The sequence below is a fragment of the Balaenoptera physalus genome (assembly GCF_965194825.1).
Source record: "Balaenoptera physalus genome assembly, chromosome: 15".
NCBI lineage: Eukaryota > Metazoa > Chordata > Mammalia > Artiodactyla > Balaenopteridae > Balaenoptera > Balaenoptera physalus.
In genome coordinates, this window is record NC_138894.1 from 11210828 (window position 1) to 11227624 (window position 16797).

The following is a 16797-nucleotide window of genomic DNA, read 5'->3' on the forward strand; positions in this document are numbered from 1 at the left end:
AAGACCCAACACAGCCAAAATTTAATTAATTAATTAATTTAAAAAAAAAAAAAAGCTGAGCTGGGATGGGGCTCAGAATCCCCCCCTGCTCCACCCTCTACTCACTTCTTCCACCCCCTCCCCCGAGAATCTTTTGATACTGTCGGGGGCCTTAGGGAATCTGGGAGAAAGTTTTAAACCATTGGAATGGTGGAATCATTATCTCTATGAGTACGTGTGTTTGTGTGAGGTAGGAAGGCGAGATGGGGGAAGGGAGGGGTGGGGAGGAAAGAAAAAGAAAGAAAAACCAAGACAAAAGAGAGGCAAAGACTGTGAGGTGATGAAAGGCTGAACTGGGGACATGAGATGAAACCAGAGAACGGAACCTAGATTGTAAAAAGAAAGAAAAATGAAATTACATGTTACAAAGGAGAAAGCAGCTACAAGGAGAAAGAATTGGCTGCACCAACAGGAAAGTTGGAGAACCCCCCTTCGTTGTGTCCGGCTTAGAGAGAGCCCCTGGACACTCAGGTACCTGAGGTTACGTGTGCAAGAGCAAGTGAGATGTGAACGTGGGGAGATGTGTGACCAATGGTCGAGAAGGTTTTAGTAAGCATCACGCTTGAGAGGGGGAGCATGCAGCATTCTGATGAAGCAGGTAACAAACATCTGGACAAGTACCAGCCATCACTAGGTACTAGAAGGTGGAGCCCTCTAGAAGGACCAGATGCAGGCTCTGCCTTCAAGTTCATAGTCCAAAAGGAAAGATGCCCCAAATGCCCACGTTTGAGATGTCCATCACCCTCATTATGGCCTCCTTGTTCTACTCCTCTGATAGACTGTTTGCAAAACTGGCTGCCTCAATTCCTCTCCCTTGGGTAGTCCCTTCCCCACAGTGACTCTGGTCTGGGCCAAGTGGCTTGCTTTTGCCAAGAGGACATCAGTAACATTACACAAGCAGAGGCTTGAAAAGTGCTTGTGTATTGTAACTTGCCTTCTCTGACTGTTCTTGGGAACCCTGCAACCACCACCATGTGAACAAGTCCAGGCTAGCCTGCTCGATGATGACAGCACTGTAGCCTACTCATCCCTATCGCCCAGGTGACACTGAGCCAATAGCCAGAGCCATGGTCATCCCAACCTATTCAGTCCCGGCCCAGCTGACCTAAACCAGAAGGACTACTCAGCTGACTCACAGAATCATGAGAAGTAATAAACTATTGTTTTGAGTCAGTAAGTCTTGGGACAGCTTGTTACACAGCAAAAGCTAACTGATACAAATGCAAAGTTGAGTTTCCCTCTTAGAGAAAACAGACCTATCTTAAGTTGTTCACAAGCCGTCCTTGCAGCTGAGTATTATCTGTAACATGCAATTACAGCCTAAATTTACAGCCTAAATCTGTTAGGCAGGGTGAAAAAAAAATTATTTTATCAGCTGACAGTAGAGTCTTGTAGAGGGACCTGCATCTTGTGGGAGACCTGCAGGTAATCTGGTACACATGCTCAAACCTCACATGGGTGGGGGAAATCAAGGGAAAGGGGTCAGTTCCTCCAAGTGGGATGGCCCCAGGAGAGGGAACAGCCTGGCGGGGAGGTGGGTGAGAGCAAGGATTCAGCCAGGCAGGATCTCAGGCCAAGAAGCAACCATGAGAAGGGAGACCCTTGAGAATTAACATCTCAAGGGGAGGATGCTAGACTTCCTGAGATCACAGGAAAGAGACAGGCACCAAGTTTCTCCAAATCTCAAGGCCTGAGTGGCCTCAGCTGACATCTGGATAACATCTGCTATACAACGAACCCATGTCCAGACCCGAAAGCAGCAGCCCCAGCAGGGGGCTTTAGACAGACTCTTTCATAATAACAAACTCACGAACAGCCACATGGTTCAGCTGTGGCTCATGCTCAGGCAGAGATACGCACATTCACCCACTTAAGATAACACTTAGTGCATTTTTAGTATATGCCAGATACTATACTATTGCTTTACACTTATTAATTCCTGCGATCTCATAAGAGACCCTTGGGTAGGTACTACCTTCATCCACAGTGCAGTTAGAGGGAGTTGCTTCAATGCTCTCCCAGGGCTCCTACCTCACTCAGGGTCAAAGCCAAAGTCACCTCCCTGCCTTCTCCCCCTCCCACTCCAGTCCTCACTTACTAAGCTCCGAGCACACTGGCCTCCTTGCTGCTTCTGGAACATGCCAAGAACCTCCTCCTGGTCTGTGTTCTTGCCAGGAACACCTTCTCCCAGAGAGCTCACAGCCCACTTCTCACCGCCTTCGGTTCTTTACGCAGAAGCCACCCGATCGGAGAGGGCTTTTCTGGCCACCTAAGCTCAACTTGGAGCCCCCCCTCCCCAGCTCCACATACAGCACTTGCCACCGTCTGACATACTCTATGTTTTAGCGATTCATCCTTCTTTGTCTACCTGCTCCACAAGGACGGGGATTTGTGTCTGTCCTGTGCACTGCCACGTCCTCAATGCCCGGAACAGTGCATGTGGTAGCTGTTCAACAAATATTTGGTGAATGCAGGAGAGGAAATCCAAGTAGGCAGCTCCGATACCTGCCCAGCGCTCCCAGCTGGTAAGTAGCAGACGCTGGATTCCAACCCAAGCCGCCCAACTCTGAAGTCCTCACCACTGCTGTCCCTTTCGCATATCACGTCCCTGCGCACACTCAGAAAAGCACTACCCACTCGCACTTGTGAGCGCAGGCACACCCCTCATCGCCCACCTGCAAACTGAGGTCTGCCCCAGCCTCACCGCCCCAAAGCCCCAGGCTCCAAGCCCCACATACAGGAACTTGCCGTCCGTCTGTGAGCCTGAGTAGAGTTTGCGCTCCGCCTCCTCGCGCGTCAGGCTGCTGTGGTACCAGGGCATCCGCTCGTGAGCCGTCGTGGCAATGAGCTTCTCCACCTGAGGGGCCTGGCTGATGATGGCCTGCTCCAGGGCCTCGCCCTAGGGAAGAAAGGGAGCGTGGAGAAGACTTGTGTCTCCAAGTAGGCGGCCACAGGACACCTCTTCCATCTCCTGGACCCTCCCAATTGCCTCTTCCACATGAGACACCCCACCCACCCAGGCGCACCTAGGGGGAGAGTCTTTTAGGCTGTTAAGGACAGCCACGCCCCCTCATCTCCATGGCCCCGCCCCAAGCCATCCAGGCCCCGCCCATCCAGGGCCACGGTCCAGGCCCCGCCTTCTAGCCGGCCCCAAGCGCATCTCCAGCTTGAAGATCTGACACTGGTAATCGCGCCCCGTGGTGCACTGCATGCTGTCGAAGACCATAACCCACCGCCCCTGCCAGCCAACCTACCCCAGAGCACCGCCCCCACCATCCTCTCAGGCCCCTCTCCCAGCCCAAGCCTCGCCTCCTCTGGACTCAGCGTGACCTCCACCTACCCCGATCTCCACTTTGCCATCTGCCTCGGACAAGCACTATAGCATCGCTCAGGCCCCTGTTTCCGAGGCCTCCTCCTAGGCCCGCCCCCAGTCAGGCCCCAACCCTCCAGCATCTAAAACGAGCGCAGCACAGCATAATACAGGCTGGCGAAGACCGCGAAGACCACCACTCTCCCCCAGTTCCATTGCTCCCTCGGCCCCAAGGGCCCGCCCTTCCAGGCCCCGCCTTCCCAAGGCCCGCCCCTCCGGCCCAGTCCCCAAGGCCCTCCCTCCAGACCCGCCCACCCAAGACCCGCCCCCTCCCAAAACCTGGTCCCCTCCGGCCCCGCCCTCCCAGGGCCCGCCCCTTCGGCCCCGCGCTCTCACCTCTAGTTTCCAAGTCTGGCGCACGTAGTCGCGCACCATGGCATCGCGTAGGCTGTCGAAGACCCCGGGCTGTGGCTCAAACCCCGACGGCCGGTTGCACGGCTTGCGCAGGTTGCAAGGCAGCCCGTCTGGGTCGCGCGAATAGAACTCGCAGAGCTCAGCGGGGCCGCAGTGCGCTTTTCCGCCCGCAATAGCGTAGGTGCCGTTGAGCTGGCGCTCGATGGGGAAGTGGTGGAAGCGCACGTCGTGCACGAGCGAGAGCACATAGCCGCCCAGAGAGCGCAGGCACTGGCGCAGCAGGAAGAGCCCGTCGGCCATGCCCGCCAGCTTCAGGTGCTCCTCGGCCTCGGCGCGCGAGATGCTGCCGTAGAAGAAGGGCAGGTGCGCCGCGGGGTCCGGCATCGCCGCCGCTGCCCTGAGCAGGGTGCGGGCCCCTGCGCCTCTTCAGACTCTGTGGGTTCAGAGCGGGATTGGGGGCACGTCAGAGCCTCGGTTTCCCTTCCTGAACCCGTCCATCGTACCCAGAGATAGTAGGAGAGAGCCCGCATTAAAGGGCATCCGTGCGGCACAGCTGAATGTGCCGATCGTGCAGAGTCTGATTTGTGCCGGAGTCAACTTGGAAAGGAGGCCAAGCCTGCGGGACTCAGACTGGGGAGTCTCAAACCAGCCTTTGACTTTTCAAACCTAGTACGGAGCGCCCCACTCGCCACCACACAACAGCACCTGGAACCATTCATCCACCTCCCAAACACGTGTTGAATTCTTACTGTGTTTCAGGCTGGAGATATGGGCGAATAAGAGACATGGTCCCTGCCCCTCCTGAAGATAACAGTCTGAGGGAGAGGGGATGCAATAAACAAGGAGAGACAAAAATAATTACAGATTGAAGTCAGTGTTCTAAAGGAAATAAATAGAGTGAGATCAAGAGGGAAGAAGCCACTGTAGCTGGGATGGTCACATTCTTTGGGAGGTAGCATTTGAGCTGAGATCCGAAGGATAAGGAGGAGCCCACTTCTCCAAAAGCATGGAGGAGAGCACATCTGGCAGAAGGTACAGCAAGTGCCAGGGCCCGGAAGCTGGAACAACTTTGCTCATCAAAGGACCTTGACTCCATTAGCCTTCCCGACTCTTTCCTCTGACCCTTTCCCAGCAACCTTAGATATTCCCCTTAGCCCTGCCCCCTCTGCCTTCATGAACGAGTGTCTAGAAAGCATAAACTAATCTGAATATCCATTAATAGGGGATTGGTTAGATGCATTAGGATTTAACTCCAATGTGAACTGCGATACAGTCATTAAACAAAATGAGGTGTGTGACTGGAAAGTATGACCCTATATGGGGAGGAGGAATTAAGGACATTTAGATAAATAGACATCTGGTGAGGCAGATATCTAACCTGAAATTATCCACCTTCAACTTTCTAGGGTGATGGTAATATCCAATATCTGGAGAAGCGTTGTGTTACACAGGTGTCTGAATTGCTCAAAATTCAGAGAATGTAAAATTAAATTAATGTGAAAATGAAAAAATAAATTCAGAGAAAGTACCAACTTGAATTGTTCATTTTATTGTATTTGGGCCCCTCAGTAAAAAAAGAACCATAAAATATGGAACCCTGGTCAATGATCTGCGTGCAGAAATATCTAGGTGTGATGGGTAGTGATGACTGTAATTTACTTTGAAAGGCATCCAAAAAATAATGTTGATGGATGGATGGATAAGCAGATTGATATAGTTGAGTCTTGCTGTTCGCAGTATTTCTATAAAGTATTGAATTATGAAGTACTGAGCCATTGTTTCTAGAAGAAATCCAGTGTTAGGTTCCTTGAAGCCTCTGGTCACAATATTTTCATCAACCGATCAGTACATAACCTTGTTTTATGTACTTCTGTTTAAAGACAACTTACATAATTATATTGTTGCTTCATTAACATTGAGCTCTTGGCCAGCAGCCCTATAACTATAAGCTTACCCAACACATACTTTTTCTGTGAGGCACAGCCCAGCCTTCTTGCACTTAGGAACACTAGACAGCACCTCAGCACTGTCCTTGGGGGCCATTTAAACAGTGAAATCACCGACGAAAAGCACAAAAATGTGGCACTAAATAGACTGTGAGAAAGAGACTTATTTACAGTATGAGCTGAACCGAGAAGGAAAAGCATCACCTTGCTCAACCTCGCAGAACCAGCACGTCGGTTGACTCAAATTTCACACCACTCTGCACACGCCCTCCAATGACCGTGAAAGCGCAGCAAGCATTGGTTTTGGGGGTTACAAATAAATTTTAGCAAGTAGGCGAACTGGCAGATATGGAAACCAATAACAATGAGGATTAACTGTATGTGAAAAAGCAAATATAGCAAAATGTCCATTGTAGGATCTATGGGGTGGATAATTTGTACAACTAATTGTTCCATTTTCTGTGTATTTGTAAGTTTTTAGATAATGTTGAAAAAAATTATTTCCTCTTAACAGTTTCTGGTCGTTTCTCTACTGAGATGGGCCCACTTAAGGCCACCCAGGCATAGTTTTGCATTCAAGGAAGGGTCCTTGGGTACCCTTCTTACTTAAGCAATTGTAAGCAGGGGGTGCAAAGCAAGCTTTTGTGGATTGAGAAAGGCTGCCTTTCCCTGGGCGTTCAGGAACATGCAAGGATGGACACTGGGGCCAAGGGGAAGATACTAGAGCGGGAATCAGGTGAGGTCTGAATCAGCACAGCTGGAGGAGGGGCTGGAATCTGCGTTCTAACCAGATAGCGTCTGACGCTGGGGTTGGGAGAGCCAGGGCTGTGGGGGTCTTGGATGTCCCAATAGTTACAGGCAGGTGATTAATCGGGGGACTGGAGATGCAGGTCACCATCCCAGAAGAGTGTTTTAAAAGAGTCAGAAGGGTTCCTAGGTATCCATCCTAGAGAAATGGAAACTTACGTTCACACAAACACCTGCACAGGAATGTTTATAGCAGCTCTATTCACGACTGCCAAAATGTAGGAACAACTCAAATGTTTCCCAACAGATGAATAGATAAAGTGTGGTATATCCCTGCAGTGGGACACTACTCAGCCTGAAATGGAAGGAAATGCTGATACACACATGAATGAATCTCAAAGGCATCAGGTTAAGTGAAAGGGGCCAGACTCAGAAGGCTACAAACCATACGATTCCATTCAAAACTGTAGAACAGGGCGTGGAGAAAAGGGAACCCTCTTGCACTGTTGGTGGGAATGTAAATTGATACAGCCGCTACGGAGAACAGTATGGAGGTTCCTTAAAAAAACGAAAAACAGAACTACCATATGACCCAGCAATCCCACTCCTGGGCGTATACCCAGAGAAAACCATAATTCAAAAAGACACATGCACCCCAATGTTCATTGCAGCACTATTTACAATAGCCAGGTCATGGAAGCAACCTAAATGCCCATCGACAGACGAATGGATAAAGAAGATGTGGTACGTATATGCAATGGAATATTACTCAGCCACAAAAAGGAACGAAATTGGGTCATTTGTAGAGACGTGGATGGACCTAGAGACTGTCATACAGAGTGAATTAAGTCAGAAAGAGAAAAACAAATATCGTATATTAACACATATATGTGGAATCTAGAAAAATGGTACAGATGAACCGGTTTGCAGGGCAGAAATAGAGACACAGATGTAGAGAACGAACGCATGGACACCAAGGGGGGAAAGCTGCAGGGGGGTGGGGATGGTGGTGTGCTGAATTGGGCGATTGGGATTGACATGTATACACTGATGTGTATAAAATTGATAACTAATAAGAACCTGCTGTATACATAAATAAATAAATAAATAAAATAAAAGGAATAAAAACAAAACAAAAAACTGCAGGCCATGCAGTGGCTGCCGGAGGCGGCAGGCCCAGTGGGGAGCAGGGGTGACGGGATATGGATGGACTGCAAAGGGGTATGAGGGAATTCAGGGCAATAGCCTATACCTTGACTGAGATCGCAGTTTCTCAGCTGTATGCATGTGTCAAATCTCACAGAATTTTTCACTAAAAGGGGTGAATTTTACTGTATGTAAATGATACCTTAATTTTTTTTTTAATTAAAAGGGGACAAAGGGAGCTGGAAGGTATAGACACACCAGGCACTACAAATATTAACTGAAATAGGAAAGAGAGAGCTGTCTACACTCCTGCCTCACTTCCTTGATTCCCTCTGTCTCATCCAGCCTCACAGTCTGCTCCCCTCACCTCCACCAGGCTGCTCTCCAGCTGCAGGGAGCACGATATCACCACCTGATGGGCACCAGGCAAGCCCTTCGTGCCCTCTTCCAGGCTGGGTCCCCTGCATGATGGACACTGTGACCCCCGCCCCCACTCTTGGGTCCTTCGCCAACCCCCTGGCTTGCCGCCTTCCTCTCTGACAGTTCCTGCTGTCTCTCCTTCTCCAACCCCTGTCCCCTACTTGGGCCATCCTGTCTGTGGCTACCCATGGTGCCACTCCCACTTGTCTCATCCAGATCTCTCCCCCGAGGTCAGTTTGTGCTATCATCACCTCCTTTGATCTCCACCTGCTGTGTCTATTAATAAAACCTGAGATCCAGATCTAACTCACACGGTGACTGTGGTCGGATGAACCCCACAGTCTGTTTCCCACATGAGCTGAAGCTCCAGGATCTGCAAGTTGCTTTTAGGCGATTCTTCCCCAAGGCCTCCCTTGCTCAAGAACCTACTGTGGCTCCCTCCTGCCTACATCGTTGAATCGAACTAAATTCCTCAGCCCTCCCTCTGCTCCAGCCAGGCTGCACTATCTGCCTTCCTTCAAACTCACTTCCACGCTTTAATCCATGCAGTGTGCTCCACTGGGCACTCCCCACAGGGTATCAGGACCTGAGACAAGGCAGCGAAGTGAGGGTTTGTCCAGGGACCACGGGGAGGGGTGGGGGTAGTGAAGCTGGTCTCTGGGGCAGGAAGCTGTGGCAGGAAACTGTCGACAACACAGTTTGAGAAGCTCCGCCCTGTGGTGGCCACAGGTGCAGCCTGGGTAGCCGGAGGCAGGTTAGTGCAGAAGCGGGAGTGGGGAGAGGCTGGCCCTTGAGACCCAGTCCAGGGCCAGAAGCCATGATTGGCCATCTCGGACCTGAGTCCAAGGTGTCCCAGAGGCAGAAGCCTTCCCCGTGCATTCTCAGCTTTATCCCCACTTCCCTGTCCCTTTGCCAATAACAACGACAACAGTAATAACAACAGCTTTCAGAGGAGCCTGGCCGGTCTGCAGCCTCCTGGAGGATCAGCTGTTTCTGTCCTGAGACACGTCCCTAAAGACTGCACAGCTTTCCCCAGAGACGTGCCCACCATGAGACTTCCCCACCCCACTCCTGCCTGGGCTGACCCCCTCCATCCTCCCCTTGAGCTTGCAAGGTCCTCTTGAGTTCAGAGATGCTCATTTGGCCTTCCCATGGTTTGCAGCTCCACAGAGAGACCACGGGACCCCTGCCTCGTTCTCACAGCCCAGGCCCCGGGGAAAGGGGAGGAAAGTTTGATCCTTGGCTAGAGGGATCTGCCTGAAATTCCACCTTTCAAGCATCCTTTTTGGGGACAGGCAGGGTTAAATTATACCTGTTCCAGACACACAGGACGCCCCAAACATACTTTGAAGGAAAAACGGGTCAAGAGATCAACTACGTTTACAAAAGCTGTGGAAAGCATATTTGCATATTAAAGGCTCTGAGAAGACCTGCCAGGAAAGGACCCTTTTTAGCTTTGTTTAATCCCCACACCTAAGTAGCAGGGCCTGGAAGCGCTGCTGTTCCACAGAACAGACTCTGAGCATCCAAAGCCCCGGTTAAATGTCTACCATGAGACACCAGAGGGAAGACTGACGCAGTCAGGCTGCCGACAGAATGAGACGATCCAACTGGACTTGGCAGGTCTGGAGGCCCCATGTGCCACCCACAGCCAGACATCAAGTGTCCCCACCCAAGGAATGGGGTGCAGCCCCTCACTGCCCATGTCTCCTCTCGAGACCCCAAGTCCCCCCTAAAGCCACCCTTCCTGCTCCCCAGTCCGCAGGCCACCAACAGAGGCAGCACAGACATTTGTCAGCTAACAAAATGCCATCTTGGTTACGTTCCAAGTCACAAAGACAGCAGTTAGCACTGTGCCATGGATGGCAACAGGCTCCTTATCTTTTTCCTGACACCAGGGCATCAGATCTGATCATGGAATCACGGATCTACTGGGTAGTAGCAGTGTGGTCCTGGGCCGGGAGTCATGCTCGCCAGACCCACCTGGAACACGGCGCCCAGCCGTGAAGGTGCCCAGCGCTGCGGGGCTGTGGGGATTCTGTAAGATAAGGCTCACCAAGCACTGAGCATGGGGTCTGGCCCGCCCTTGTCCTAGCCCGTCCTTCTCTGCTCGCAGCCCTCCAGGACTCCCACATCACTCACGGTTTTTAAAGCCCAGGTTCTTACAGCGGCCTTGCCCAATCTGCCCCATCACCTCCTTGCCTTCACTTACTCCCCACCAGCCACACGGGCCTCCTTATGTTACTTGTTCAGAGCACTGGAACAAATCAGGCCTGGTCCAACCTCAGGGCCTTTGCACTGGCTGTTCCCTTTGCCTGAACACTCTTCCCCCAACATCCCTCACTTCATTCGGGCCTCTGTGTAGATGTCACCTCCTCCTCCAAGAGGCCTTCCCTGACCTCCCTCTCTAAAATAGCCTCCCCTTCTCTCTCTATCCCTGACCCGGTGTTACTGCTCTTCACCGCTGAAAATGTGATGTACTATCAACTTGCTGCCACAGGATCTTTGTCCCCTGCTAGAATGTAAGCATGGTGAGAGTGGATATGGTCTCGTTCCCCTGCCTATACCAGCCAGGCACATCGTAAGTGCCCCATAAATGTTCGTGGTGGGCAGAGGCTACTGACACTGGGTACCTGGAAAGGTATGCAGCCCGCTGTGGTGGGTGGAGACCCCTCTGCGGGTCCTTGGAATTTGGCAGCCTGATGAGGGATGAGGGGCTGTGGGGGCCTCCCTAGGAGAGAAGAGTGAATGGAGGACCTAGCAGCTTCCTCCACTAACCAATGGTGGGAGAGGAGAGGACCAGTCGGACCAATCGGAGGAGATTTCGCACAGGCTGTTCCCTCTGCCTGGAACAGCGCCCACACCCTTCTCCAGGCCACGTGCGTCAGGCCCCCCTCAGCTGTCCCTTCCACCCAGAAGTGTTCCATGATTTCCCCCCTCCCTCCCCAGCTGAGTCAGGCACCTCCTCTGTTCTCCCAGGGCCCCGTCCTCCCGCATCACAGCCCTGGTGGCCACGTACGATCACCGTCTGTTTGCTCCACCGTCTCTGACCAGCATGAGCTCCCCAAGGCAGAGCCTACGCCTGTCTTGTTTTCACGATAGCCCCCGCTTCCTCCCGACAAATATTTGTCAAGCGGGCAACAATAACGATAGCCTCTGTACCGAAGACTTTATGACACCTCTTCTGAGCATTATCCATTCAATCTAATCCTCACCGCAACTCCATCAAGTGGGAACTGTCATCCCCATTCCTCAGCTAAAGACACTGAGGCTCAGAGAGGCTAATGTCATGTTCAGAATCATGTAGCCTGTGAGTGGCAGTCAGGATTTGAACTCAGGTCTCTCTGACCAGCAGCCAGCACTAGCCACTCTAGTGCGTGGCCATTAGGAGAATGGAATCCACGGCTCTGACCTGGGTCCCCAGGGGCTCCCACGCCTGCCTGGCCCAGGTGTCGCTGCACTTTGAGCTGCCTTCAACCGTCAGGGCAAAGAGTGCTGGCCTGTCGGGGGTGGGAAGCAGGTCCTCAGGCCTCAAACAGACTCTGTCTGTTGACCAAATGACTGAATAATGCCACGAGATCAGTCCCCACTGCCGCCACTCCCCAGCGACTCCAACCTCTGCTGCTGGGGTTCTAAGGGTTGTGTAACCTCTGCAAGGAGCTGTCCCTCTCTGGGTGCCAGGCTCTGTGTCAAAGGAGATGGGGAAAGACTTGGGGGACAGAAAAGGTGGGATGCGTCAGGAGGACAGAGCCTGACAGTGGGGACCACGCGGCGCTGTCCGTGCATTGCAGGGTGTTCAGCAGCATCCCTGGCCCCTGTCTCACTAGAGGCCAGTAACACCCCCTGGGGTCACAACCAAAAATGTCCCCAGATGGCACTGAATGCCCCCAGCAGGCATGGGGGAGGCAAAACTGGCTCCAGTTAAGAAGCACTTCCCTAACGCTATGCCTTGGGGTGGGGCGGGGAGCAGCCGGCATGGAGAGGTCTGGTGGCTGCAGCCCCCAGGAGAGTCTCCAGGAGCTACGAGGCCGCCCAGAGCTGGTGATCGTAATTAGGACTTCAGCAATATGCTTATACAGCACCTACTGTGTGCCAGGCACTCTAGAGGAATCCACTCGCCTAATCCTCGAGAGAATGCTGTGTGTAGAGGATTTGTGGATTTGGCACCTGAAGACACAGAGAAGGAGGAAATTGCCCAAGGTCACACGGCACACACAGTAGGTGGCAGAGCCAGGCCTCAAATCGGCCTCCTGGCTCCAGAGTGTACACGAAACACCATCCAGCTGGGCCGTCTGCCTGCCCAGCGTCCCTGCCAGGGCTGTGTGGCGAGGCTGGAGGACAGGCGACAACAGGAAAAAGCAGCTTTGCACTGGCAGGGGAAGAGCCCTCGCAGGTGACACCCGAGGACCTTCCATCACAGGAGTCCCCGACGCTAATCTCTCAGCAAAGCTTTATTACGCACCTACTGTGTGCTTGCTGCCCTGGCTAAGACAAGAGTAACAAAGCTCATCTTGAGCCGTTCACCACATGAACCCCTGTTCCTTCCTGCCAAGACCCTTTCCTGCCTGGGACACCTTTCCCAACCTCTCACCCAACAGTCAGGAGCCAAGCATCTACTAGTTGCCAATATTTGCATCTGCATTTAACAGATGGGCAAAGTGAAGTTCAGAGAGGCCAAGCAACTTGCCAAGGACACACAGCGGTGGAGCAGGATTCGAGCTGTTTCCTTCTTCACATCTCTGTTTCCCCTTTAACCTGAGCTCCCCTACAAATGGCTGGAGCCTGTCCTGGGTCCCCTCATGGGAATCATCCAGCATTTTGATGTTCAAGTTCACAGCCCTGTTGAGCCACCCTCATATTCACGGGCCTGGGGGACAGAGTACACGTTTGCTTTCTCTGGAGTTTTCTCTGCTTCCTGACGTCAAGGTTGCTGCACTGATGGGGCCCTGCAGGAGGCTAGGGACTGAGCAAGCACCTCTGTGGCCCCTGGATATAGGCGTCCACTACCACTCGGCTGGCCCTCTGGAGGGAGACCTCCTTCCCTCAGGGTGGCCACAGGTCGTGCCTGCTTCCTTTCCCAGCTGGACGGCACCCACCATGGTCCTACAGCCCTTCTGGTACCCCAGTGTCCTCCTGACTCCGTCCTCCCTCACCAGACCCAGGCCACCCCTGGAGATGGCGGCTGGCTGCTGCTCCATCCGGGTGACTTACCTGGGGACGTGCTGATGGATGTGGAGGCACAGGCCGCCTGCAAGGTCTCTGGTCCCAAAGCCGACAGACAGCTGGTTCTAGATGAAGAACTGGGGTCTGAGAAACTAACTTGGGCTTCTCTGCAGCCCGAGCCCCCAGCCTGAAGCCACCACCGGCTAACCACCCACTCATACACCCTGGCAAGGGGTAAGGAGGTCATACCCCACCACGGTTTCTCACTCGGGGGGGAGGGGGTGGGGAATCTGAGTCACCCTCTGCCGGCTGCCCCGGAAGCCCCTGCGGTGGCCGTGCTGGCAAGAAAGAGGCAGAAGGCCGGAGGCCAGCCACTCACCTGGACACGCCAGCGGAGCACAGCGGCCAAGCCGGGCAGGGACTGGCCCGGAAGGCCTGATGTGCTTGCTCTTGGAAGCGCCTTTCTCTGAAACTCAGCTTATTTCCTTGATGCGAAGACAGGAAAGGGGGCTGTGTTTGAAGTTTACGTCAAAGTCACAAAGTGCTGTGTTCAGGGAAAATCGCAGGCCATGTGCTCCAGGGGGGCAGAGGGCACTTCCGGGGCCAAGCAGAGCCTGCCCAGCAGTGGGGGGAATGAGGCGAGCTGCAGGCAGGGGTTATGCTAGAACGATGATCCCAACAGCATCCCCCAAACCTGGAGAGGGTAAGGGAGGGGAGCTGTGTGCCAGAATGGGGGTGGGGTAGTGGCAGTGGAAGGGGGATCCCCAGGACTCATTGGAAACTGGAATGCCCCCACTTTCCCTTCCCAAGGGGGCATGGACCCGGGGCCTGTCCCTGGCTGAATTGCTCATATGAGTGATTTATTTATTCCACAGACAGGTTAAAGCCGGAGAGATGAGAAACCTCCTAAGTAGGTCCACACCGCAAAGGTCAGAGCACCTCCTATGTGCCAGACATCAGGTCAACAACGACAGCCCTGTCCCTGCCCTCAGATGGCTCACAGTCTAGACGAGGGGGCAGCCGGGTCACCAGGGAGACCAGGGCTGGGAAGGCAGAAGCCTGGACACTGTGTATACACAGAGGAGCCCGACGCAGCCTGAGGGCGTCAGGGACCAGCTTCTAAGAAGGATCGGTTGTGTCGTCAAGACACGGAGATGGTGTGTCCCCCAGCGGGCACCCGGTCCCAGCCCGGCCCCATGCACTGCACCTGGCTGCAGTACACACTGCACTGCACCTGACCACCTCCTGCGCTGCTCACAGCCTCTTCTTCAGCCTCTTCTCCTCCTCACACTCACCCACCCTCTGACCACTTGACCACATCTCACATCTGCTCCCTCGGCGGCCCACGGAGCTGTCGGGCTGCAAGGCCGGGCCTGTCCTGGCATCCACTCCGCCCCGTCTATCCCCGGTGCCCCGAGGCTTTGGGGGCTCTCTCACCCATGTTTCCTTGCCCTCTTGGACACGTGGGTACCTCTTCAGTGGCTCGTCACCCGTGGGGCCTTGGGGACCTACATGTGCTGTCCTAGGCCCACTGTTGAGACCCAAAAAATCTTTCTTCTCTTGCACCTGCGCCCTGGGGGAAGTGGGTTCAGCTCCCCAACTGGCCTGGCGTTTCCTTCATGCTTTACCCCAGGGCTCCTTTCCTGGGACCCTCTCCCCCAGCCTCTACTACCCCCCAGTTCCCTAAATCTCCCCTCCTACTCAGGAAATCTTCTTTCTAAGCTCCAGGCTGGGTACTTTCCCCCTACATAGATTTCTCCCAAAACTGTTTTTGTTAGAAGACTTCCCTTTCCCCACAGACATCGTGAAATTCAGGATGCAGAAACAAATCTTTGTTTCCATACTGGATGCTCCTTTCCTGGGGTAATGAGAGAATAATGCCCCAGCAAACTGAAGAGGAGAGAAATCACAGCATCAGAACCACATAATCTCCAATTATAATAGCAGCACTTACTGAGCACTTACTATGGGCCACACAATGTTGTAAGTGGTTTACAATTTAACCCATTGAATCCATTTTCCAGATAAGGTAAGTGAAGCCCAGAGAGGCTAAACAACCGACTCCAAGTGGCCAGGCATGATGGGAGCAGGGCAGTCTGGCCCCATAGCCCAGGCCATGGTGGACATGGGAGGAGGAAAGCTTGATTGCAAAATAGCTCCCTGTGGGGCCGGCCTCCCAGAGAGCTGGAAGCTAAGCAGGCTGCCTGTGGGGTGCCCGAGGGGCAGCAGCATTTGGGGCTTGCTGTCTCTGGGGTCTTCAGGCCTGAGAAAGGGGCTCCCAGCCTCTGCAAGGCACTGGCTCAGCAAACCGCTAACCCACTTCCATCCCAGAGACCACGTCCTGAGGGGCCCAGGCCAGCTGGGTGCTCAGACAGTTCTGAGATTGGCCTGCAGATAACGCCATGTGTTTTGCCAAAGTGGAGGGTGGTGGATGTGTCTTTTGAATGTGCAGATGAAAGACAGCGGATGGAACTGTGGGCTGGGAAAGTTGTGGTGCGTTTGCCCAGCGTGGGTCTGGATAAATATTCACTCTAGACACGCAAAGAGCCTCGGAAGAATTCTATCACTCACACTCACACCCCCGGGCCCTTGCCCAGCTGGTCCCCGCCTGAACTCTCTTTCCCCAACTCTTCTCCTCCATTTGACTCTTCCTCCTCCTCCAGGTCTCTGATTAAATGCAGCTTCCTCCAGGAAGCCTTCCCCCTCCTCAGACTGGATGGGGTGGGACTCTGTGCTGGTTTCACCTGCCCCTGAGTCGGCCAGATTTGGTTCCGCAGCTAAAAAGACGCCAGGCCACTGCAGGGGTAACACCCGGCAGGTGGGCCCTCGGGTGGAGGTTTCAGGTTGCCAGAGAAGACTCACATCTCAGCACAGTGATGCCCCCAGGGCCCCTACTGAATTCCCTCCCACCTGGGTATCTTCAACCGTGCAGCACCTGCCTTTCCTCTGGGTGGTCAGACAACGTGACATTTATCTCCTTGCTGTTCTTGTCTGGTTCTTCCACTTAGAGCTTAGGGACCTTGAGCAAGTTACTTGACCTCTCTGTGCCTTAGTTTCCTCATTCAGGAAATGAGGATGATACTGGTACCCACCTCATGAGCATTAAAGCAGATGCCCCATTATCGCCATCATCATCATCATCATCACCACCATCATCTCTCCATTTCCCCAGTTTCGATAGTGTGCTACTGACTGCATGTCCGAGGGCAGGAACAGGATTTCCTTGCGCCCTCCAGGGGTAGCTCTTGAGTACAGCATCCTTCCAAGAGCAATTTAGGATTCTAAGGGTTGAAAGTGACACCCCCCCCCACACACAAAAAAGAAAATTAATCCAACCTGGCTTAAGTCAGAAGAGAATCAATTTGCTATAGCAGCCATATGCTGTGCCCTCCTCTGAGGGTCATCAAATGGACCGCTCTTCTTAAACATCCAAACCGCAATGACAATGTCATCTCTTCAGATAGGCCTTCGGGGGCTCCCTATTTATTCAACACTGAGTACCTACTCTACGCCACACTCTGCTCTAGGCGCTATGGAGCTGCTGTCAACAGCACAGATGAAAATCCCTTCTCTTGTGGAGCTGACATTCTAGTGGGGGAGACAGAGAAGTAA

General features: G+C 53.3%; 1 protein-coding gene across 1 annotated transcript in view; it reads right to left on the reverse strand.

Annotated features, from left to right (window-relative positions):
- ZAP70 (zeta chain of T cell receptor associated protein kinase 70) overlaps positions 1–16797 on the reverse strand; it is a 70546-nt gene that overhangs the window by 16742 nt on the left and 37007 nt on the right. Inside the window, exons 7-10 of the mRNA XM_082427333.1 lie at positions 13565–16466; positions 13234–13310; positions 3746–4196; positions 2778–2938 (exon numbers count right to left, since the gene is read on the reverse strand). Coding sequence (XP_082283459.1) covers positions 2778–2938; positions 3746–4147 — 563 coding nt within the window. The 5' untranslated portion in view covers positions 4148–4196; positions 13234–13310; positions 13565–16466. The remainder of the gene's footprint in view (positions 1–2777; positions 2939–3745; positions 4197–13233; positions 13311–13564; positions 16467–16797) is intronic.